A 26,522-nucleotide genomic window follows, 5' to 3' on the forward strand; every position below is an offset into this window, starting at 1 on the left:
AGTATATGCATCCAATTCTAATGGGAGATACAACAATGGAAGTAAAAAAAAAACACTGCTGCAGCCCCAAACAGTGTAAATTCTGTATTTCTTCACTTCACCTGCTTCTATATATATTGTTCAGCTGCAGAAGCCTGGAGCAATGGAGAGGTCAATGCTCATTTTTATCTTAAAAAGTGTTCTTACCCGTTTCATGATTTTTTTTTTTTTTTTATTAGTATCCAGCTTTTGGTGATATTGACCTTGGTAGGTTTTCTGTGAATACATAAAAAGTGTCTTTTGCAAATGAGATATTGATGTTCTGTCTATTTTTACCTTGAAGCGACTTTATCACAGAATAAGATGATCTTTTAAAGCTTCTGCACCTTTAGGGCTTATTATACCAAATGCAGGTTCCCCCTCTTCTCCCCATTGACAGTCTTGTTAAATTTGAATTATGTCCAATGGTTTAGCAAGGACTTATCCTTTGCTTAAAATGTTGGGGTTTCTAAAAGATTCCCCTCCGGCTCCATATTCCTGTCTCAGAAAGACAAAAAGTACCATCTGCTCATCTGATTTTTTGATATAATGATTGTCTTTTTTCTTACAGTTTCCCCGACAGCCAGAATTCAGCCCTCTCAAAGTTTGGTCAGAGAAGGAGACTTGCTCAACCTGAAGTGTGAAGTCACTGGAAATCCCAGGTAAGGTTCTTCAACCAAACTAAATACCCACTTTAAGACCAGGCCTTTTCTGACACTTTTGTTTACAAGTAAAAATCTGTATTTTTTTTGCTTGAAAATTACTTAGAATCCCCAAACATATCTTTTTTTATTGATTTATTTTTTCGCATAGACCTTAGAGAATAAAATGTCAGTTGTTTAATTTTTTATGTCACACTGTGTTTGCTCTGAGGTTTTTCAAATGCGATTTGTTTAAAAAAAAAAAAAATACACTTTAATGAATTTTAATGCAACAAAACACAATATATAATAATATAAGAAATAAAATAATATATAATATATAACCCAATTTATGATAAAATGTTAAATATGATATTACGTAAATGCTGTCATGCTGTAAAATTGCACACGCTCGTGTAATGGCGACAAACTACGATACTTAAAAATATCCATAGGTGACGCTTTTAAAATTTGTACAGGTTGCTAGTTTAGCGTTACTGAGGAGGTCTAGCACTAGAATGATTGCTCCCACTCTAACATTCACGGCCATACCTGACATGTGTAGTACGGACACCATTTATATATAGGTGTCCGCCGCTGCGTGTGAGCATGGGGGGACAGGGTTGCTTTAAAATAAAAGTAAATTATTTATTTTATTATTATTTTCTATTTACATTTTTTTTTTTTTTTTTTTTAAGAGACAAAAAAATAGAACAAAGTGTTGCTATCGCAAGAAATGTAAACATCCCTTGTAATAACAATAAAGCATGACCAGGCCTCTTTATGAAGACATCTAGAAGACCCCAGATCTCTCCTCTACCCTTGAAAGCATAAAATAAAATAAATAAAAAACATTGATCTGATGCTTTTCAAAAGAAATAATTGTTTGCATCTGCCCTAAACCAGATGTCGTGTCCGGCCTCCTAGATCATAGAGGTGAACAGAGACAATTTGGTCTCTGTTGACCTCTATGGCCAACCTTGCAACCCACAGCAGCGATAAACTCAATTAACTGCTTCAAAGCTGCAACGTATATATATGTATTGCGTTGTTGAAGTAAATACAGCAATTGCATTGACCTAAATTTGGTTGCATCTCAGATATGTAGACCCTTGACATGTTCTCCAAAAAACACCAGTGATAACTTGACTTGTATCCAAAATCCTGGCTGTCAGGATGCTGATGTTTAAACAAAGTATGGAAACTGCTACTGGCACATCTTTTTTACTACAATCTAGATAACCGCATAGAAAAAGTCAAAGCTCAGCGGCAATTGGGACAAGAGAGCATAGCCTACATAGCCTATAGGTTTGCTAGGAATATACCTTGTGAAGATCAACTGTAAAGAATCTCAGCAATGCAGCGCCAGCTTAATGAGTATCTATAGTCCTTTTTGAAGTTTGTTTTTAGATGTGCATGTCTTCCTTAGGCTCTTTATTTTGTTACTTTTCTCCCACTGTAATGTTGCTATTTCACAGCTGGATCGTATCCAGAATTTTTGTAAAAATTGAATACCCAACCAAATGGCTGCCACCAGGAGCCATCAAAATGTTTTCACTTCCTTACTTATTGCTGTTCCTTTACTGCTGGGAAGCACAGGCATCCCAAAATACCCCCCCCCCCCCCCCACTTCACCCATAGGTAAACCCTTTCCCAAAACTACACTAAGGATACCTGTTTTGGAACAGCGCTGATTACTTAGATACCTGTCTAGCATTTGTGGTCCTCAATGATCTGTTGGCTAATTATGCTAATTAGGTACTTACAGTTTATCTGTACCTGACACAAAGCTATTATCAAATGCAGTTATTATTGGTGCAGACTAACTAACGCGTTTCAGGGGTTTGGCCATTAAATCTTTATCAGGGCTACAATACAAATAAGAAAATCTAAAAGTTCATGTAGAATATTTTATTATACTTTTTTTATAGTTCACCTGTATTGCAGCCCTGATAAAGGTGGAGGGACCAAACCCCCCAAAAGCATTGTATTTCTTTTTACTAATCGTTTAGAAACTTCCACGGTTTGGACTCTTTGACCGTTGGTGTGGTGCTCCTCCTGCCTCTTGTATAGTCTGACTTTGCTCTTTATTTGGGCGTGATCTTGTATATGTGTGCAGCCTCACAGAAGTAAAGTAGCTCAACTAATGAGATGGTCCTTGATAACACTGGATAGCAATAATTGAAGATTTAGTGCCTCTCTTTATATGGAAATAAAAACCTGGCATGGGTTCCAACCCTTCCCTACACTATCAAAAAGATGTCTTTAAATAAACTTTAAGCCACGCTTCCTTTATTAATTAGGTCTTACCTTCCTACCATTAACACCCTACCACCTTGTATTTCCTGTAGAGAGGTTAGACTGTGAAAGAGCTTAGTCATGTTCTGAGGTTCTCATTGATGGTGGCAGACTGTCAAAGTCTATGAAAGTATTAAAAAAAAAATCACTTAGCACATCACAATGAATAAATCTGCACAGTTAGTTCAAATTTATATAGGTGGTATTAGTCCTTGATATGGTGGATGTTATCCATGCCAACTTAAGTATATTAAAGAATGTTCAGATGCCAACCATCCCCAGAGCGTATCCGGAAACTCTGTGAGGAATGCAAGAGAGGAAAGGAGGGAGGCGCACCTAAGTGTATATTTTAATTGCGCAAAGTAATGCACCTACACATTAGTAGAAATCAAAAGCATATATGTAGTATGGAAGGTCCTCCTCAAGGCCAGTAGAAGGAGCTGTATGCTCCGAGCGTGAAGCCTTGAGGAGGACCTTCCATACTACAGATATGCTTTTGATTTCTATAATGTGTAGGTGCATTACTTTGCGCAATTAAAATATACATTTAATACTACACTTGGGTGCGCCTCCCTCCTTTCCTCTCTTGCAAAGTGTATGAAAGGCTGACCGCTGCTGTTGCTGGATGGTGCACCTAGAAGCAATAACATTTAGTATGCAGTGTGCATTCAGGGGCGAATGTCCGGAATTCAGATTGCTTGCGTTCTGGGTATTCGACCCTAGGTGTATATTGCCCTGAACTTTAGTACCGCTAGGTGCATCGTGCAGTCCTGATGGTGGCCGCCTATCAAAGGCTATGAGAGGCTGACAGCTGCTGCAGTTGGAAGGGGCTGGATGGTGCACCTAGAGCAGGGGCCTCAAACTGGTAGCCCTCAAGCTGTTGCGAAACTACAAGTCCCATGAGGCATTGCAAGGCTTACAGTTACAGGCATGATGGGACTTGTTGTTTCGCAGCAGCTGGAGGGCTGCCAGTTTGAGACCCTTGATCTAGCAGTAATACTGTTTAGTATGCACCCAGGGACAAATGCCCAGATTCCATATTCCTAGCTTTCAGGGTATTCATCCCTGGGTGCATTCTGCCCTGAACTTTAATACTGCTAGGTCCAGCCACAGCAGCTGTCAGTCTCTGCTGCTGCAGATGGATGCTGTCAGCTTCTACTGATGCAACTGGATGTTGCACCAAGTGGTACTAATGTTTAGGGCAGTATGCGCCTGGGACAAATGCCTTAAACACAGGCAAACTGCATTTCGAATGTTTGTCCCTGGGCACATACTAAATATTAGTACTGCTAGGTGCATCATCCAGCCCCAATTGTGCCAGCTTGTCAAAGGCTATGAGAGGCTGCCCCCATCAGGACGAGGCTGGATTGTGCACCTAGAGGGAAGTAATGCTTAGTATGCCCGGGTGCATCCTGCTCTAAACATTAGTACACCTATGTGAACCATCCAGCCGCAGCAGCTGTCAGCCTCTGCTGCTGCAGATTAATGTTGCCACCTTTTGCTGCCACAACTGGATGGATGGTGCACCCAGCGATAATATTGTTTAGGGCAGTATGCGCCGGGATGAATGCCTGGAAAGCAAGCAGTCTGCATTCCGGATGTTCATCCCTGGACGCATACTAAATATTAGTACTGCTAGGTGCATCATCCAGCCCTGATGGTGGCAGTCTGTCAAAGTCTATGAGAGGCTGACAGCTGCTGTGGCTGGATGGTGCACCTAGAGGTAATAAAGTTTTTAATATGCACCCAAGGACAAATGCCCAGAATTCAGATTGCCTTCCGGGTATCCATCCCTGGGTGCATACTGCTTTAAACATTAGTACCCCTATATGAACCATCCAGCCGCAGCAGCTGTCAGCCTCTTCTACTGTGACTGGATGCTGTCAGCTAATGTTTAGGGAAGTATGTGCCTGGGACAAATGCCTGCAACACAGCAGTCTGCATTCCGGATGTTCGCCCCTGGGCACATACTAAATATTAGTACTGCTAGGCACACCATCCAGCCCCAGCAGCTGTCAGCCTCTCATAAACTTTGACAGGCTGCCCCCATCAGGGTTGGACGATGCACCTGTGTCCTCCACCCGCACCTAAATCTTGAAGCCTCATGCACCAGTGAATGCAAAATGTCCAGTGTGCCTTAGGTGTAATGGATCTAGTCAATGGGAACTTCAGACTATGACTAAGCTTTTATGAGAGACTGAAAGCTGTTGCGGCTGGAGGGGGCTGAAGGGTGTAACTAGATGCTGTCAGGTGGTACAAAGTTTAGTATGTACCCAGAAAAGAATGCTTTAAATACAGACTACTTGCATTTTGGCCATTCATTCCCGGGCGCATACTGCCATATATGTTGGCACCACTAGGTGCACTGCCCAGCTACATCAGCGGAGGCTGACACTTGCTGTGGTTGGGCGGTGAACTTAGAGGTACTACCGCAAGCACTCCAGGCGTTCGGCCCTGGGCACATACTAAACATTAATATCGCTAGGTGCACCATCCAGTTGCAGCAGCAGAGGCTTGTATCATCCAGTCGCACCATCCAGCCTCCTCCAGGCACAGCAGCTTTCAGCCTCTCTGGCAGCGGGGTTGGACGGTGCACCCATACCCTCCCCAACCTGCTCCTAAACCCCCAGAGCCTCATGCACCCAGACCGAACACTCATTGTGCATGAGGCCTTACTTTCCTTTTAACCCATTCTGCCAGCATTGCCATGGTAACCGGCAAACGGCACGCAAGCACAAAGGACTAGCACAGGCCTTGAACATAACCCTTCAAAAAAAAAAAACACATTCAAAACCTTCGCCACTGGGCAGATCGATACGGCATCTATTTCCCCGACTCCCAACTTCACAGCATTACAGTCACCACTCTAATTCACTGCAGTATTAATTCCTAGGGGAATGATAAGCCGTGTTCTAGTAAATATAGTGCGCAGGATGGTTGCGCGTCGGCGGACGGACGCTCTTTTAAAGAGAAAAATCAAATTTTCTCTCCAACTTCCCCGACTTTCGGCAATAAGACATTAAAGGAGTTTTTCGATTCTTTCCAAAGTGGCAGCAACTCTCCTGGTGACACGTCGGTGTAAAAACGTTTCTGGGAAAAAAATGCACATTGAAATACACTCGGCGCTGTAGCGGCGGTGTGCTGGTCGGGTGGAGGAATTGAGGAAATAATACTTTTTTTTTTTTTTTTCTTTGCTGTGGAAGTGAAGAGCCTGGGCTTTTTTTTTTTTTTTTTATAAATGGTCCCCGCAGTTTCTCTGCAGCCTGTGCAACGGATATATAAACCCCACAGACATCCCGATGACGTGCCGGCAGAACATAAAACGTGTTTTAATACGACCTGCACACCCCATATATCTCCGACTGCAGCGGCAGCCACGGGAAAGGAGCAGACGTACGGCCTCCCACTGCAGCCCTAAACACCAGCAGGAATCCTAATCAGCTCCGTCCGCCGGAAAACCCCATTCAGCACAGACAAAAATAAAAAAAATAAAGAGGAGCGGGCTGACGCTATAAAATGGCGGCTAATCTGTAACGCAGATCTGTAACGCAATCACGTCAATCTTATGTTTGTTTTAATTTGCTAATGTCATTTCTGAAGTCGTTTTCAATTTATTTTAAATCTTCATTGAGGGCTCATTCACACCAAGAGGTGCGTTCAAGCACGCGTCATTTTCTTTTGCACATTCCTGTGCGTCACATTTTAGGACAGCCAATTCATTCAGTGGGATGCCCTATGCATGTAAAAAAGAAAAAAAGGGGGGCAGGCACAATTTTCCAAATGGTATTGCTGTGTCTTGCATTTTTATTTTCGAGTGCAAACGCATGTGCGTTTGCTGGATGCGTGGGAGAGCCATTAGGAATGAGGACCCCTTCACACTTAGCATGGCGAACATTTTTCACGCCAATACATGCATTGGGGTGCCATTAACCATTTTGTGGCTCAACGCATATTTTTTATTTTTTTTTGCGGGCTCTGGGAACACACTTTGCGTGCTTTCCAGGAACGTGCAGATGTAAATGGAGCAAAAAGCGGTGCGACAAAACGTGCAAATTTGCACCCATTCACACACACCGTGCCTGACCTCAAGCCTCGTTGTACCGGCTCCTCTCCTGGACTGAAATAGCTTAGTCTGATTTCACTGCACACTGTGAGCTTCTCAGAATGCACATTAGAACCTGCAGCAGGTCGGATAGAGCCCGCCTCATTTCCTGGCTGCAGGACGGCCAGCGTCCCATAGCTCGAGGGTCTCCAAACTTCCTAAACAATGGGCCAGTTTACTGTCCTTCAGACAGGGGGACAGACTGTCGGGAGTAGAAAATGTCCCAGCATCAGCTGGAATAAACCATGCCCCATCTTTGGTGTCGGTGAAAGGAATTGTGCCCCATCATTGGTGTCAATGGGAGGAATTGTGCTCCATCATTGGTGTCAATGGGGAGGAATTGTGCTCCATCATTGGTGTCAATGGGGAGGAATTGTGCTCCATCATTGGTGTCAATTGGTGTCAATGAGGAGGAATTGTGCTCCATCATTGGTGTCAATTGGTGTCAATGGGGAGGAATTGTGCTCCATCATTGGTGTCAATGGGGAGGAATTGTGCTCCATCATTGGTGTCAATGGGGAGGAATTATGCTCCATCATTGGTGTCAATGGGGAGAAATTGTGCTCCATCATTGGTGTCATTGGGAGGAATTGTGCTCCATCATTGGTGTCATTGGGAGGAATCCATCCTGCCCCATCATTGGTGTCAATGGGGAGGAATTGTGCCCCATCATTGGTGTCATTGGGAGGAATTGTGCCCCATCATTGGTGTCATTGGGAGGAATTGCACCCCATCATTGGTGTCATTGGGAGGAATTGTGCCACATCATTGGTGTCAATGGGGAGGAATTGTGCCCCATCATTGGTGTCAATGGGGAGGAATTGTGCCCCATCATTGGTGTCAATGGGGAGGAATTGTGCCCCATCATTGGTGTCATTGGGAGGAATTGTGCCCCATCATTGGTGTCAATGGGGAGGAATTGTGCCCCATCATTGGTGTCAATGGGGAGAAATTGTGCCCCATCATTGGTGTCATTGGGAGGAATCGTGCCCCATAGTTTGTCATTGAGAGGAATTGTGCCCCATCATTGAGGTTTTTGGTAGTAATTGTGACCCATCGTTGGTCTCATTTTGTCCCATTGTTGGTGTTATTGGGAGGACCTTTAAATCCCATTGCTCCGGTAGCTCTTCCTGACCCCTGGGAGAGACTTCATCCATCTCTCCATGCTCCTTGATGTAAACAACAGAATTCAAATATACTTAAAAGTTTGGGTGGTGTGAGGGGAAAGGTGTGGGTGGTAGAGGGTTGGGAGGGAGGAAGCGGGGTGAATAGGGTAAATAATGACACTATGCACTGTAAAGTACTATACTATACTATGTATTGCAAAGCTGTATTTCTCAAATTTTTATTTGTTATTTACTACCTGTGTAATAACTATATTATAAATGAATAAAAATGTTTTAGAAAAAAAATTGTGCCCCATCATTGGTGTCATTTGGCCCCATTGTTGGTGTTACTGGGAGGAATTGTGCCCCATCACTGGTGTCATTTAGCCAGATTGTTGGTGTCATTGAGAGGAATTGTGCCCCATCACTGGTATCATTGTGCCCCATCACTGGTATCATTGTGCCCCATCACTGGTGTCATTTAGCCAGATTGTTGGTGTCATTGAGAGGAATTGTGCCCCATCACTGGTGTCATTGGGCCCCATTGTTGGTGTCATTGGGCCCCATTGTTGGTGTCATTGAGAGGAATTGTGCCCCATTGTTGGTGTCTTTGAGAGGAATTGTGCCACATCATTGGTGTCATTGGGCCCCATTGTTGGTGTCTTTGAGAGGAATTGTGCCCCATCACTGTTGTCATTGGGCCCCATTGTTGGGAATTGTGCCACATGATTGGTGTCGTTGGGCCGTATTGTTTGTGTCATTGAGAGGAATTGTGCCCCATCATTGGTGTCATTGGGCCCCATTGTTGGTGTCATTGAGAGAAATTGTGCCCCATCACTGTGGTCATTGGGCCCCATTGTTGGGAATTGTGCCCCATCACTGGTGTCATTGGGCCCCATTGTTGGTGCCATTGTGAGGAACTGTGCCCTTTCATTGGTGTCAGAGAATTAATCAGTGCCCCCAGGCTGCAGTTTGGAGACCACTGGTCTAGCTCTTTTTTTCCAGCCTGCCTGTCCCTGGCCCACCCCTTTCATTCATTAGATTTCAATTCCTTCAATTGTATAGGTTCAGCATCACATGTGGGTGTTACCTATAGATGTCTGCATGCAACTAAATGTTCTCTTCTCAACACCGACACCCACATATCAATCAAGGCCTGAACTGGGCCCAGTCATTTTATCACTAGGTCTCTGTGCTTCTCTATGCATTGCCGTCAGATTATGGCTGGGGGGAGTTTTATTCAGCATTACATGTGGTCTGCCTAGGAGCGCCCGATGAGATGCCCCCAACACACACACTAGTGACATCTCCTCATTTTACTTTGGTTGTGCGGTGCCACCCGCTACAGTCACTACAAGCCCCCATCTATAACCAAGATCAGAGACTGAAAGGAGCGCAGTCCTCCTCTTCTTACACCCACCCAGCAAGGCTTTTTATTATTTGCATAACTCCTCCCAAGAGCCAGCCCACTGCTTGCATTAGGACTGAGGGCTCTTGGGAGGAGCACAGGGGGGGAGGGGCCTGTGATGTGTTCAGACTCTATGTACAGCGCTCTGCCGGCCCCTCCCACCAGCCACGATCTCCCTACATTGCCTAGAGAAGCACAGAGACCCAGTGATGACATCACAGTGTCTAACATAAGAAAAGTAACAAAACCATTTTATTTTTATTTTTTAATGAAATAAATGTCATTAGTATGTTAAGAGGTGAGAGGAGGAACCAGGGAAAGCAAAATAGAAGCAGAATAAACGTCAGCTTTATTTAACTGCTTTAATACTGGACACTTTTACCCCCTTCCTGCCCAGGCCAATTTTCAGCTTTCAGCGCTGTCACACTTTGAATGACTATTGCACAGTCATGCTACACTGTACCCAAATTAAACTTGTCTTCCCACAAGTAGAGCTTTCTTCTGATGATATTTAATCACTGCTGTTTTTATTTTATTTTTTTGCTAAAAAAGCAAAATAAAAATACCAAAACTTTTTTTGGTATTAATAGCAAAAAAGTTTTTGCTAAAAAAGCAAAAAAAGAAATACCAAAAATTCTAAAAAATAAAAAAACGTTTTCTTTAGACATGTGCAGAACAAAAAAATGTATTTAGTTTCGTTTTGATTCGTTATTTACATAAATTTGTTTCATTAAATTTGTTTCGTTTGTTTAATCCGTTTTTGGAATTCGTTTTGTTTATTCATTTTCAAATCAATTCAAATTTTTCTAATTCGGATCGATTCAAAACATTTTCGAACCAATTTTGAATAGTTTTTGAATTCTAATAGTTTTCTAATTTGAAACATTTTCTACCTCGAAACGTTTTTGAATTCGAATGGTTTTAGAATTCAAAAAGTTTTCCAATTTCCAAAGAGAATAAGATAGAATAGAAAAAAAAAATTCTATTCTATTCCTTTATTTTCCGTTCAATGTTATTCTCTTTGGAAATTGGAAAACTATTTGAATTTGAATTTTGTCCGAATTTTCGTTATTTCAGATTCATTTAAATTCGGTTCTATTCTAATCTGGAAATTCGAACACATCCGAATTTTCGAAAAATTAAAATTTGTCCGAATTTGAATTCGGAATGAAACGACACGCACGTGTCTATTTTTCTTTGTTTCTGTCAGTAAAGTTTATAAATAAGTAATTTTTTGATGTGTGCTGATGAGGCGGCACTGATGAGGAAGTAGTAATATGCCACACTTGTGGCATCTGAAAGGTGGCACTGATGAGCACTGATAGGCAGCATGAATAAGCAGCACTGATTGGCAATGATAGGCGGCATGATTAGGCGGCACTAATGGGCAAGGATAGGTGGCATGAAGAAGCAGCACTGATGGGCAATGATAGGTGGCACTAATAGGCAAGGATAGGCAGCATGAATAGGCGGCACTGATGGGTACTGATTTGCACTGATAGGCAGCACTGACTGGCATCACCGATAGGCACTGATAGGCAGCATTGATTGGCAATGATAGGCGGCACTGATGGGCAATGATAGTTGGCATGAATAGGTGGCACTGTTGGGCACTGATAGGCAATGACAGGCGGAATCAGTAGGCGGCACTGATGGTCAGTGATAGGCGGCATGAATAGGCGGCACTGATGGGCGGCAATGATGGGCAATGATAGGCGGCACTGATGGGTACTGATTTGCACTGATAGGCAGCACTGACTGGCATCACCGATAGGCGGCATTGATGGGCAATGATAGGTGGCGCTGATGGGCAGCGATAGGCGGCATGAATAGGCGGCACTAATGGGCAACGATAGGCAGCATGAATAGGTGGCATTGATGGTCAGTGATAGCCGGCACTGGTGGGCAATGATAGGCGGCACTGATGGGTACTAATTTGCACTGATAGGCAGCACTGACTAACATCACCGATAGGCACTGATAGGTGGCATTGATTGACAATGATAGGCGGCACTGATGGGCAATGATAGGCGGCATGAATAGGCGACACTGATGGGCAATGATAGGTGGCATTAATAGGTGGCACTGATGGGCACTGATTTTCACTGATAGGCAGCACTGACTGGCATCATGGACACTGATTCATTTACAATCATGTAAGGAGATGCCACTGATCGGCTATCCTCTTCTTACACTCTAAACAGCACTTCCTTGCTTACATGTGATCAGCTGTGATTGGACACAGCCAAGCACATGGTTAAAGAGCTGTGTCATTGGCTCTTTACTGAGATGGGGTCGCACCATAGGGACCTGGCACAACAGCGATCGCCGCGCTGCGTGCCCCCCCCCCTCCGTGCGCACGAGAGCGGGTACACTGGGGTGATGTCTTATGACGTTGCCCCAGAACAAGATGGGATCCCGCCTGTTGTCATTTTACTATACGGAAGGTGGGAGGTAGTTAAAGTAACAAAAAAGTTTTATTTTTTCCCTTTAAAATAACAAAGCATGTTACCTGCTCTGTGTAATGGTTTTGCACAGAGCAGCCCCTATCCTCCCCTTCTTGGGTCCCACCCTGGCATTTCTACAACCACTTTAAATGACCAGCATGATGGCGGCAGCGATCCTTGGACTCCCAGTCTGTGGCTGGATGTTGCAGATAATTATTCAAAGAGTATTTTAAAATTAGAAGAAAAGAGGTTTAACCTTAAACTGCGTAGACGGCTCACCAGCAACCCAATACATGTATTTTGTATATGCGCCATCATCTGATTTTAACCACTTCAATATTCTGTTTATTTTTGTCTTTATTCTTTTGTAATTAATGTGAATTAATTGTTGGTAGCACTGTTATAATGTTATAATCCCTTTCCTCTATAGTTATAATCTTAATGGCACCCCACCATCTCTAAAAACACAGCGCGTTTTCAGGTTCAGGAACCGCCAGGAAATGGCATGGTGCAAAAGCACCGCGTGATTTTACGCCCGCTGTGGTTCAAAAATGGTACAAGAACCTTTCTCATGCATGCAACGCAGGCACAGCAGCCCATTCAAATCAATGGGCTACCGTGCCTGAGCAAAGGGGACCCAAGACCACTCCTCTTCCTCCAATGTGGCCCAGGAAGGTCAAAAGGGTTGGACACCCCTGTAATAGAGGAAACGAGGGAGAGTGTAGGCGTCAGAGAGAGAGGTATGCTGCAGAAGACCATACGAAAATGGGAACATGCATAGTTGCCAAGATTCTCAAAATATTTTTAGGGGCACTTTTTTTTTTCTGTAGGCAAAGTATTATTGTAATTAGGGGCTGGGCATTGGGTCTAGTATTAGCAAAAAAATACGCTATGGTGAAAAAAACGGGTGTGGTTTAAATTATGCTAAATATTGGGTTTGGTTAAAGAGAGTCTGAGATGAAAGAGGGATGGAGGAAGAGAGAAAAAGAGAAGGATGGAGGGAGAGAAGGAAGGATGGAGGGAGAGAAGGAAGGATGGAGGGAGAGAAAGATGGAGGGAGAGAGAAAGAGGGATGGAGGGAGAGAGAAAGAGGGATGGAGGGAGAGAGAAAGAGGGATGGAGGGAGAGAGAAAGAGGGATGGAGGGACAGGAGCGAGATAAAGAAAGAGGGATTGAGAGAAGTAGAGAGAAAAAGAGAGAGGAGGGAGAGAAGGAGAAAGAAAGAAAGATGGAGGGAGAGAAAGAAAGATGGAGGGCGAGAAGGAGAGAGAAAGAAAGGGGAATGGAGGGAGAGAGATAAGGCGGGAGAGAAGGAGAAAGAAAGAGGGATGGAGGAAGAGAAAGAAAGAGGGATGGAGGAAGAGAAAAAAAGAGGGATGGAGGAAGAGAAAGAAAGAGGGATGGAGGAAGAGAAAGAAAGAGGGATGGAGGAAGAGAAAGAAAGAGGGATGGAGGAAGAGAAAGAAAGAGGGATGGAGGAAGAGAAAGAAAGAGGGATGGAGGAAGAGAAAAAAGGAGGGATGGAGGAAGAGAAAGAAAGAGGGATGGAGGAAGAGAAAGAAAGAGGGATGGAGGAAAAGAAAGAAAGAGGGATGGAGGAAAAGAAAGAAAGAGGGATGGAGGAAAAGAAAGAAACATGGAGGAAGAGGAGAAAGAAAGATGGAGGAAGAGGAGAGAGAAAAATGGAGGGAGAGAAGGAGAGAAAGAAAGATGTAGGGAGAGAAGGAGAGAAAGAAAGAGGGATGGAGGGAGAGAAAGAAAGAAAGGGGTGGAGGGAGAGGGAAAGAAAAAGAGGAAGGAGAGGAGGAGAGAAAAAGAAAAAAGAGAGAGAAGGAGGGAGAGAAGGGGGAAAGAAAGAAAGAGGGATGGAGAGAAAGAGAAAGAAAGATGGATGGAGGGAGAGAGAAAGAAAGATGGATGGAGGGAGAGAGAAAGAAAGATGGATGGAGGGAGAGAGAAAGAAAGATGGATGGAGGGAGAGAGAAAGAAAGATGGATGGAGGGAGAGAGAAAGAAAGATGGATGGAGGGAGAGAGAAAGAAAAAGAGAAGGGGGGAGAGAGAAAGAAGGATGGATGGAGGGAGAGGAGAGAGAGAAAGAGGGATGGAGGCAGAGAGAAAGAGGGATGGAGGGAAAGAGAAATAAAGATGGAGGGAGAGGAGAGAGAAAAAAAAAGAGGAGGGAGAGGAGAGAGCAAGAAAGAAAGGGGGATGGAGGGAGAGAGAAAGAAAGAGGGGTAGAGGGAGAGAAAGAAAGGGATGGAGGGAGAGAGAAAGAGAAAGGAGGAGAGAGTCACAGCCATAATACACTTCTTCACCTCAATGACTAACACAGCTGACTTCATTCCAAGGCGGCTCCATGCCACAACACGGGCAGTAATGAACAGCGCACCCATTGGCCGGGACGCAGTGCAGCCCACCTTCTGCCACCTCCTCAGCCAGTAGCTGGCTGAAGTTTTCTGTGACATCCATCACCCAATCCCCGACTACCAGCCCATCCAGCTTACTATATGAGCAGCCCGGTATGGCACATTTGTCAACCATGCTCACGGTGGGTGGTGGCGGGGCGGCTTTTTTTATGAGGGATCAGTCCCCCTGGCCCCGTCTTCCCCTGCCTGGGACAAAGAATATTTTCCGGGATTCTGCCCGAGACATGCTCAGACCGGGACATGGGTCTGAATTCTATGAATCCGGACTGTTAGCAACTATGGAACATGTTACATGAGGGTAGTACAGATCAATGCTATTACCCTGATCAATGTTCCCACTACAGACTGCTGAAATCTGAGGGCTGCACATCATTTACCAATAGGCCACATGTAGCCATCAGGCCACAGGTTGGGCACCAGGGGTCCAGAGCCTACATCCTTCCTTGTGGGAAGATTCGCCCATAAAAGGCCTACTTTATAAGCCCATGTTCAGGAGGCATAAAAGCCAAATGTTGCCCGTCTGACATATTTGATTTAGTAAGGCAGGCAGGGTGGGAAAATAATTAACCTTGTAAATTGGTATTTATTATCCGCACTGTTTTGTTTGGCTTGTACGGGCTTTTGAAGTATGAACTGTGTCCACACTGATATGGGGGGCTGTCTGCGGATGAGTAATGAGCATGCAAATTGCCTGCTTCTGCTGAATGTTATTTGAAGGGATGCTACATATGAATTCCATCCCTTACATAAACCGTTTTTTATAAAGAAGGTTTAATAATCCCCCTGTGTATTTACATAGCAGTCCCGGGCAAACAAAGGCGGCCTAGCAAGGAGCCATGGGTGATGTCCTAATCCTATTTTCTGAAATTCATCCATGCACATCCACTACTTAAAGCAAATGTAAAGGTAATTTTTAAATAACAAATATGTCTATACTTACCTGCTTTGTGCATAGAGAAGCCGTGAACCTCCTCCTGTCAAGGTTCCTCGGTGGCTCTCCTGGACCCTCCTCTTTGCCCAGTGCCCCCATAGGAAGCGGCTTCAGGTTCATTGGGCACTGGTGCATGCTCCCTTGTCACTGACTTAGATTGGCTACCAGTGCCCCAGCAAAGCCAGTGAGACCCGGAAGTAAGGGATCTAATAAAGGCTCGGGTAAGTAAAAGCGGGGTGGGGGGTGCTGATGCTTAAACATTTTTTACTTTAATGGCACTGTAATCCATTTCTTATGAAAGTTTTTTTTTACTGTGATTTTCTGCCTCTGTGAGCTCCTGAACCTCTCCTCCCCACCCCACCCTCCCTTCCGTATGTTAGGAAAGAGCTGTTCTCATAACTTGCTGCCCCTCTCTGCCAATCCCTTCACTGGCTTCTCCTACCCAACCGTATACAATTCAAAATGCTAACCACAACATACAAGGCCATCCACAACATCTCCCCCAGCTACATCACCAACCTCATCTGCAGATATCGCCCAAATCGTCCTCTCCGCTCCTTCTAGGACCTCCCGCTCTCTAGCTTCCTTGTTACCTCCTCTCATGCTCACCTTCAGGACTTCTCCAGAGCCTTTCCTATCCTCTGGAACTCCTTGCCCCGATATATCCAATCAGCCCCTAACCTGTCCACCTTTAGGAGATCCCTGAAAGCTCACTTATTCCGGGAAGCCTATCCTACAACCACCTAACAACTGTCCCCGAGCCACCCCCCACAATATCATTCCCTGCATCTATTACCTTTTGTAACACCACCCCCTCCCTTTAGAATGTAAGCTCTATGAGCAGGGCTCTCCTGTTCCTTCTGTATTGAACTGTACTGTAATTGTGCTGTCCCCCCTCTACATTGTAAAGCACTGGGTAAACTGTTGGCGCTATATAAATCGTGCATAATAATGATAATAATGTGCACTGGCCTATACACGCTGCAAATCCCATAGTCCATCTCAGGAGGGAGCGAGAGAGGGAGGCTACTTTCCTACATACAGAGGGACCATGGAGAACGAATGTAGCCACCCTCAAACAGAAAGTCAGATCACAGCAGAAAACAAAAAAAAAGAAGAAATTTGGAGGCTGGAATGGATTTTTTTGGGGGGGTACGGATCGCTAGAAAGGAAATCGGAGAACCGATCCCCTCGCTATCCAGAAAACCCATCACCCCTGCTGGTACTGTCCTTCTGCTGTCTGGCTGCCATATTATTGCCTTAATGTTTCTCTTGGTAGCTACATGTCGTCCTCTTCATTTATGTAACAGCTCCGTGTCACCATGCACCCCTTTGCAGTAACTTCAGACCAGCCATGAAACCGTTAATAAACTTTGCTGAACATCTTGGCAGGATAATCCAGCGAGATGAAGAACATACTGTGTAAGGCAGGCCATGGATGGTGCAAATTTCTTTCCTGCAGCCACGAGTTGCAGGAAAGAAATTTGCATGATCCCCCTATCAACACAGTCAGTGCTGATGGGGGAATACCTCCTGCTGAGCCATTGTCTGCTCCTTGTCGGGGTGGGGGAAGCCGTCCACACTGGGAGAAGCCAGTGATTACCGCTATCAGCTATAGCAGCCACTTGCAATAGTCGGAAGTGAATCTGGCAGCAGTGGCTTATCCAAGATATGGCAAGTGCCATGGGCGCCATATGAAGGGGGCACTCTTAAGTGGCTGGGCAGCAAGTCGGGTGCCCACAGTGTCCCGGAATGAAATGAGGATACACAGCCAGTCAGCCACCCTAAAAGCTGATTGCCATAACTAGTTGCTAGGGCCGCCCCGCTTGGTGGCTAGCACCTAGTAACAACACAAGCAGAGTGTCCCGGAATGAAAATGAGGACACACAGCCAGTCAGCCACCCTAAAAGCTGATTGCCGTAACTAGTTGCTAGGGCCGCCCGCTTGGTGGCTAGCAACCAGTGACATCACAAGCAGAGTCTCAGAGCGAGGTCCAGAGGAGCAAGGCATGTAGCTAGCGCTGTACTCTGACTCCACCCTCCTCTCCTTCTCCGGCCTCGGCACGCAGACAGTGACTTGCAGGCAGGGGACTTGTTCACTCTGTGTCACTGACTGTGTCTTCCCCAGTCTCCACCTACCTCCTTTTCTGTCCCGGTGGGATTCTGTAGTTCTAACTAGGCTCCTCCTTGCTGGCTCAGATCTTCGGCTGCCCCTGCCCTGCCCGCAGCGCAGTGGCAGTGCCCGGCCACTTTTCCTCTTCCCACCCGTGGCCCAACTACCTGAGGGGCCCCCTGGCCCAGGCCAGTGGACCACAACTGGCGCTCACACTCCCCAGTCCAGATTAGAAGATGAGAAAATGGAATAGGATTGGGAGAAAGTGACACAAGTCGGGGGCGGGCACTGGGGACAGTAATAGACAAGGCTGACAAGTGGGGGACAGTAATACATGAGGCTGACAAGTGGGGGACAGTAATACATGAGGCTGACAAGTAGGGGACAGTAATACACCACAAGGCTGACAAGTGGGGGACAGTAATACACAAAGCTGACAAGTAGGGGATGATAATACACAAGGTTGACAAATAGGGGACAGTAATACATGAGGCTAACAAGTGGGGGACATTAATACACAAGGCTGACACGTGGAGGACAGTAATAAATTAAGCTGAGTCATGACCCCTACTTTTTCAGCCTCATATATTACTGTCCCCCACTTGGAAACAACAACTGACACAAGTTGGGAACATTAATGAAGGAGAAGGTGACACAAGTTGGGAACATTAATGAAGGAGAAGGTGACACAAGTTGGGGACATTAATGAAGGAGAAGGTGACACATATTGGGGACATTAATGAAGGAGAAGGTGACACAAGTGGGGGACATTAATGAAGGAGAAGGTGACACATATTGGGGACATTAATGAAGGAGAAGGTGACACAAGTGGGGTCATTAATGAAGGAGAAGGTGACACAAGTGGGGGACATTAATGAAGGAGAAGGTGACATATTGGGGACATTAATGAAGGAGAAGGTGACATATTGGGGACATTAATGAAGGAGAAGGTGACACAAATGGGGGACATTAATGAAGAAGGTGACACAAGTGGGGGACATTAATGAAGAAGGTGACACAAGTAGGGGACATTAATGAAGGAGAAGGTGGCAAAAGTGGGGGACATTGATGAAGGAGAAGGTGACACAAGTGGGGGACAGTAAAGAAGCTGACAGGGGATATGAAGGTAACACATGGAAACAGCTGAGGGACTAGTAATGAAGGTGACACAAGGAACTGACGGGATGTTAATAAAGGCGACACACATGGAAGTGAGAGGACATTGATGAAGGAGACAGAGAGAACTGAGGGGACACTAATAAAGGAGACACAAGGAGAACTGAGGGGACACTAAACAGGATGAATTTGATTGAAATCAAGTTGATTTAAATTCATATTCAAATACCAAGCCTGCCAATGTTGACCTTCTTTTGAAAGTACTAGTAGCCTGGCTGTCATGTTAAGCTTGATTATCTAATGTTATCTGAAAGATGGGTTTCAAATGTTTTGACAGGCGAGCAGATGCAGTGCTTGCCATAGGCGCCATTTTCACTAGATAGGTCTCTGTCTGGCAAACTGATTGTACCCAAGTTGATCGATCCATCAACTTGGTACATTCAGCCTGCCCATTAATGGTTCGAATGTCAGGCGATTACTGCTGAACTGGCCGAGATTCGAACTGTGTATGGTCGGCTTAAGTCTCCACCTAACTATCACTGTAGGCTGCCCAGATCATAGTTTCTAATAGTGTCTAGAAAGTTTCATTGGCAGGTTCTTGGTTTCAGGAAGAATCCCGGCAGGGTGACCCACTAGGGAGGCCACATGCTCCAGCAGGATCCCATGGCACAGCAGCCCTTCTTCTGTAATCCCACGTGCAGGTTCTCCGCTCTGAGCCTTCCCCTTGTATTTATGTGGTTTACAGCGGGGGCAGGACCCAAGAAAACCTGGGAAAGAGCTAAAACCATGAACCGTTTCCCATCCTGGGCAGCCTGAACTATCTACATAGCTAAACAGTACAATTAATAAAACAGCCATATACACTCAATGGAACCTTGTAAGCACCTGCCTACACTGTCGTCTTGGTTGGGGAGATCTCCTCACTTTCTGTGTTCAGACTGAGACAGGAAATTCTGTGAAATGTCCCCAACAAGCACACATACTTTATTAACTAGTTGTCAACCACCCGCAGTACATACTGTGGACAGGCGTCACCTACAGGCTAAGTGACGTACCCGTACATCACTTACCACCCGCACACTTGCTCACTCCTTTGGAAGCGCAACGTGTGGCTCCTGCAGCAGATTGCAGCTGCCGGTACCCGGCCGCTTCAGTTAGCTGGGGGATCATGGGATCTCTATGCGATTACTTGATCACAATGTTAACAAACCTGTTATGAATTAATTCATAACAGCTGTTTCCTATGCTGTGATTAGTCCACAGCTATCACTTGATACTGGGCCAACCACAAAACCCATGTGATTAGCTGTAGCCAATCGCAGTTCCCTAGTAGTCACAGCTGTCATAAGTGTAACCCATTCAGGACATCATCAGTAAACAAGCAACAAAGGAAGTGTTAAAAAACAAAACAAACAAAAACCTGATCACCCCCCAAACCTCCCCCCTCCCAATGCTCCTGAAAAAACAGCATTGATACATGCCCTCTGGGGCAGGACCCAGGTCCCCAAGCGCTTTTTAGGACAGTAACTTGCATATTAGCCTTTAAAATTAGCACTTTAGATTTCTCCCATAGACTTGTACAGGGTGTTCCGCGGCTTTTCGAATTTGCCGCGGACAACCCAAATTGTTCACTGTTTGCCGAACAGGCAATGTTCGAGTTGAACATGAGTTCGACTCGAACTCGAAGCTCATCCCTATTCCACACATACCAATCAATATACACCTATTGGGATTTTTAAAACTAAAGACCTGTAACAGAATACATTTTTGCCTAAATTTATGATTAAATTCGATTTTATTGGATATGTTTTATAACAGAAAGTAGAAAATAGTGTTTGTTTTTTTTTTTTCTTTATATCACAAAAAATAAAACATCCTGTGGTAATCAACTACCACCTAAAGAATTTGTGTGGAATGATATACATTTAATTTGGGTATAGTATGTACCGTGCAATTGGCAATTAAAGTAGCTCAGTGCTGAATAGCAAAAAATGTCCTGATCATGAAGGGGGTAAAGCCTTCTGGAGGTCAAGTGGTTAAAAGCCAAAAAATCTGACCTAGGTTATAACCCTTCTCCCTTCTTTCCAAAGCACAAAAAAAAAAAATGGTTTTATTTGGGTTGGGCTATAAAGCTAACATCGAATTAACTGCTGTGGCCGATACCTCTGTTTTTAAATGTGTTCTTCCTTAAAATTTACCCTCTTTTGCGATTTTTTTTTTTTTTTTTTTTCTGCGTAATTTTATGTTTTGCTTAAGTTGCATTTAGGTTATGCTTCATTGTGTATTGTAATTATGTTTTGTTATTACCGTTAAAACCGTCGTTTTGTATGGAATACACATCCCAAACATAATTATAAGCAGAAAAAAATATTCTTCATACCAAGTAAACTGCTGAGGTGTTCCATTTTCCTCTGGAAAATAAGAGTCATATAACTAAAATCTTGTCAGCCTACTGAATATGCATGCCTGTCCCCGGAGAGGCCCGCGCTCCCTTTGTGCAATCTTGAGATATTCGCCTTTTTTTTTTATTTTCAGCCCCCCCCCCTCTCTCTCTTTGCATTGTGTCAGAGAGGGAAACGTGCTAACCAATCACCGGCCCGGCCACTCGGCTGCCTACGGCACCAGTCAAAAAAAATGTCTCCCTCAGGAACTAGTCAAAACGTCTCCATTCTTCTCCAAGTCGATATCTTCCCCCTCGCGCACCAGTCAAGATGGCTGCCTCAGGCACCAGTCAAAAATATTTGCCTCGTGCACCAATCAAAACGTTTCCTCTCACGGCACCCATCAAAACGTCTGGCTGAGACGCCTATCAAAACATCTGCCGGAGGGGCCTGTGGAAACGTCTGCCGCGAGGACCGGCGCGAAGTATAAAGATTTCATATTCTACTTTGAGGCAAAACTGATAGGAATATGTTGCATAAGCAGCACATCAATTCTTTCCTTATTTTAGTGACCGTTTTTGAGGAATTTAGCATTCTTTGTTATGAGCTCCTCATATTTTAGCATATGTCCCTCCTAAATTTACTATCTACTGAATGTGTAGGACATGTTCGTGTTTAACCCTTTTGCTGCCAGAGATGTTTTTTGCACCCATGTAATCTTTATGGACAGCATACTGACAGGAATTGTACCAACTGATTGGCGAAAAGCCCACGTGGTACCAATATTCAAAAAAGGGCCGAGATATATTCCTGGAAACTATAGGCCTATCAGTCTAACATCAATAGTATGTAAACTAGGGCTACTAGCCAGGCCTCAAGGGTTACTCGCCACCAATTTCCCCACCCCACCCCTAAACACGCCCTCATAAATTATCTCCTGAAATGACACTTAAATGTTTTATGCAGAACTATGTTATAAAAATAAATATTAACATCTTTATCCGTGCCCACCAGTGCACCCTGCCCTGTGCCCACCAGTGCAGCCTACCCTGTGCCTACCAATGCAGCCTGCCCTGTGCCCACCAATGCAGCCTGTGCCCACTAAGCAGCCCACCCTGGGATTGGGCGGGTGATCTGTCTATCAAAGTCCCGGGACCAGAAGGAGGGGCTATATGTGAAGGCGAGTGGCGGGAAACACAGCAATGTGAAACGAAAGCTGTTATGGCTGTGTTCCCTGCACTCTGATCTTTTCCAGGCGGCTATCCTTTCTCCTCCCCTCAGCAATCGCTGGGAGAAGGACTCTTTTCAACAGAGGCTGCCGGCGGTGCTCCCAGGCAGCCAATAGCTTGCCAGCCCTCAAAATCCACTCGCAAAATGCGAGCAGGCGAGGGACTTTTTTGAGGGGATGATAAGGGAGTATTTGCTGATGAAAACGGTATCATTAGTAGTAATCGACATGAGTTTACAAAAGGTCGTTCATGCCAAACCAACCTGATAACCTTCTATGAGGAAGTGAGCTGCCACCTGGACAAAGGTAGGCCTGTGGATGTGGTGTATCTGGATCAGTCTTTCTCAACCTTTTTACTCCAGAGGAACCCTTGAAATCTTTTTCAGGTCTTGAGGAACCCTTACTAAAACCAATTTATTGGTGGTCATTGAAAAGAAAAATGCCCTTTACATTTGTGGTCATGCGGAATAAGGCAGGTCTTACAGTGGTTATCAAAATGCAATGGCTTAAAAGATTGTTAGCTTCATGCAACTGGCATTACCAAGTGGTGTTGACCCCAGAACTATGCAGACATCTTAAGATAGGAGGTCAATCAGCCACAGCTCAAGGAACCCCTAGCAACCTTTGGAGGAACCCTAGGGTTCCCAGGACCCCTGGTTGAGAATGGCTGATCTGGATTTTGCAAAAGCATTTGATACAGTGCCCCACAAACGCTGAATCTACAAACTGAGGTCTGTAGGCATAGACCCATACAATTTCACCACATTCATGAAGCTAAGTGAAAATTCCATTTGCTGCAGAAAATAAAAAGGTTCTTTGCTTAGTGAACGTGGTGAAGTTGTGCTGACTTCCATCATCCAATTGTGTACAATGGAAAGAAAAAACGAAGGGGTAAAGGTGCGCTATGGACCCTAGATGTGTTGAAAAATACACAAAAAACTAAATCCCAAAACGCAGTGGAGTTTAAAGTGATTAAAGTTAGGAAAAAGATGGAAAGAAAACTATGAAAAATTGCAAAATACCAAATTGTACCAAAAATACCACAATTGTGTACAATGTTCTTGCATGTTGTTGAATATTTTCACTTTGCCAAGATAAGTGGAACTTTGCGAAATCCTTTAGTAAATCAACCATTTGCTTTGCTCTTGTTTGGCAGCATTCACATGTCTTCTATTGCATTCTCGGGTATTTTTAAGCAGGTTGTCAATATACTTTGATGTGTGTTTGTAACACTTATCGATGTTCCTAGTAGTAGCTGGTCACATTCAGCTGGACTGTAATGTTGAAGACGTTTCGTAGCTTCTAGTATTCTTCGGTTCCAGTGATTGTCAAGATACCCCACCATTTATATCCACACATATAGCAATGACACATGGATCCAATCTTCATAGAAAGACAGATGTTATTAAGGCAGAAAATCAGAAGCAAGCAGGTTAGGTTGGCTTTAGTGGACTACAGCCCTTTGGTCTTCCAAGTGTAGTAGGACAAAGATCAACAAATTAAAAATCCTTAGGAGTCCAGTCTTTATTGTTTAGCTGGTTACAGCAAGCAGGGGGAAGGGCAGTCCACACATTTCAGGAGCCACACAATCCTTGTGGCCCCAAAAATGCATTGGTTGTCCTTTGCCTTGCTTGTTGTAACCAAGTAAACAATAAAGACCTTGGACTTCTAAGGATTTTTCATTTGGAGCTCTTCTTGACCTATTGCACTTGAATTTCTCAATTTGGGTAAATGTCTCCAGGGGGTCCCCATCTTTTGTGGTGAACTGCTAAATACAGGCTAGTTGGGCTCCGGTAATGACATTGTCTGCATGTTGATGACCTTTAAAAATCTGTGTCCGGTTCCCCTCTACCACTACCTCTTATAGCCCTTTGGTGTCCTTTGGGTGTCCATAGAAGGCCTATTTATTGATCACAATGGTAAGGCCTGCTGTCCTAAGGGGCACTAACACTGACCTACAAAGCCCCAAAAATATCAAAGTGCCACATAATCGAGAATCGACATTAACATCACCAGTATCGGTGATAATACTATACGCTGTCACTGTACTAATGGCACTGGCTGGAAAGGGAATAAAGCATTTGTTACCCCAACACTTCACATTCCTGATATGTACCTGCTGTACCTTGTACTTGTACGATAAAGTATACTGTTTTCTTTGTATTGCTTTCTTTATGTGAAATCCCTGGTGTTCCTGCCAGTCCCCTTGCTTTCCTATTGAAAACTGACCACACTAAACAGGAGAACATAGTGCGGTCAGTCCTCTAGCTATGCTGTAAGCTCAGTGTGCTCTCCTTCAATGATCACACTTGTCCTGACATGCCCCCACTGCATTCATTGGGAAGCTCTGTATGCTGCTCCTCCTTCTCCCCCAGCTCTTATGCAGCTGAGAACAGAGGGACAGAGGGGATGTGATGTCTTCTAAAAAGGGGAAAAAAGGTATTTAATTTGAATTTTTTTATATTTATACAAAAATGTTTTGCTTTTCATTTCTAGTTGAAACTGATTGGGTTGTTTTACAAGGCGATCGTTTACAATCACTTTAACATCAACCACTTTAACATCAAGGGTGGTCAAAGGGTTTAATGTGTGCCTAACTACCCTGTTTCCCCTATAATAAGACCTAGCGTGATTGTCGGTGTTGGCTGCAATATAAGCCCTACCACCCAAATAAGCCCTACTCTGTTTCCTCACAAATAAGCCCTACCCTGAAAAGAAGACCTACAAGGACTTTAACTAGGGCTTATTTGGGGGGTAGGGCTTTTATTGCAGCCATCACCAACAATCACACTAGGTCTTATTTTAGGGGAAACAGGGTATGTGTATATTATGCTGTGCTTATTATGTGCTGCTTTCTACGAAAGATTTATTTCTTTCTTCTAAAAACAGAGAGATTGTATCCTCTGTAGAAAGCCCTGTGTTGATTGTCAACACAGGGCTCTGGAATGTGATTGGACACAGCCGAGCAGCAGGTCCTGGCCATGACTTACTGCTTTGGACTTGCTGACAGGTTCCCACTATGTACAATGACAGCGGTTGTCCGGGGGGGGGGGGGCTGTGCGCATAGATGCGCCCCAAACCCGGATACAGGCAGTGACGTTATGGCTACGTGGCCACCCGTCCCCAGTACATTACGGGTGGGTGAGGTCAGAGGGTGGACTTTTGGTTTCTGAATTTTTTAAACGCTACTTTCCCATTTTGGTTTGTGGATATCATTTGTTTTTCATACCTTTCAATAAATTGCTGCGGATAAGGACCCATACAGCCTACCTGACAAGGCCCCATCCAAAAGGGACATAGATTTATCAGTCCCTTTCCCGGTAGCCTCGGCTACACAGTTGGATGAATAGGAAACGCTCTGAGGCTTCCTGCTCTTTCACAAACTGAAGCATAGTAAACAGTTTACTAGCCCCTTCCGCCACTCTCCATCTTTAATCACCCCCCCCCGCCCCCCAGTGTGCCCGCAGCAAGTTGCCTGCAGGAGAGGACGGAAGCTGGCTGTGCTGCGGGGGGAAGAGACCACACAGGGGGGCTCGGACAGCTGATAGAAGGGGAACGTGCTAGATCCAATCCCCCTGCAGTGCAGCCAGATGCGGAGAGAAGAGGAAAAGCTTGGCAGCGCTGAAGGGAGAGGCGAAGGAGGATCAGTGTGTGCGCCCGCCGCTGCCCAATAGGTGCCCGATCCCCCCTTTTGAACTGATGGGGCTCCGGCACAGTACAGGAGGACTGACTGTACTACCTTATCAGAGGCCCTAGTATGTACCCTTTTTTTTCTTGTTTGCACAGATTTGACTCCCCAATCTGAAGTAGGTGGCATTGCCACAATCATTCAATTGGTGTGCACTGTGGTCATTTCATTTGCAAAATGTTTCTACTGTTCCTTGCTACCTGTATGGCTGTAAATGCCAAGGTATTTTCCTGACACTTGTTAGAACCAAAGAAGTGACTTGGATAAGCTACAAAGCCTCTTCAACAACACAGAATAAGTCCAGCTGAATGTGACTAAGTACTTCCAGATATACCATGATCTGGATAAAGAAGACACTTCGTTGATGTTCATTTTCCGTGTGTTGACACCGTCATTAATGTGTGCCCATGCATCAAAAAATTGATATTAACTTTCCTGACCCATGCATATTGCATAGATCTGAGTATGAGTAAGCTCCATTTAAAAACAATGGCTAAGCTGTGTAAATGTGTTAATGTATAGCAAAGTCACTGTCTGTGCTCAAGTGATAAAGAGGGTTATAACTGGAGGGATTAGTGCTTATTCTCTAGTCTTACTCGTATGATGTTGAGGATCCTCT

The 26,522-nt window shown here is 44.7% G+C and overlaps 1 protein-coding gene across 1 annotated transcript in view; it reads left to right on the plus strand.

Annotated features, from left to right (window-relative positions):
- The window catches only part of CADM4 (cell adhesion molecule 4), a 636,874-nt gene that overhangs the window by 570,807 nt on the left and 39,545 nt on the right, over window positions 1–26,522 (plus strand). Inside the window, exon 6 of the mRNA XM_077456688.1 lies at window positions 590–680. Within this exon, the coding sequence (XP_077312814.1) occupies window positions 590–680 (91 nt within the window). The remainder of the gene's footprint in view (window positions 1–589; window positions 681–26,522) is intronic.

The sequence above is a fragment of the Lithobates pipiens genome, unplaced genomic scaffold (assembly GCF_037356315.1).
Source record: "Lithobates pipiens isolate NorthernLeopardFrog02 unplaced genomic scaffold, aLitPip1_a1.2 Scaffold_27, whole genome shotgun sequence".
Classification (NCBI taxonomy): Eukaryota; Metazoa; Chordata; class Amphibia; order Anura; family Ranidae; genus Lithobates; species Lithobates pipiens.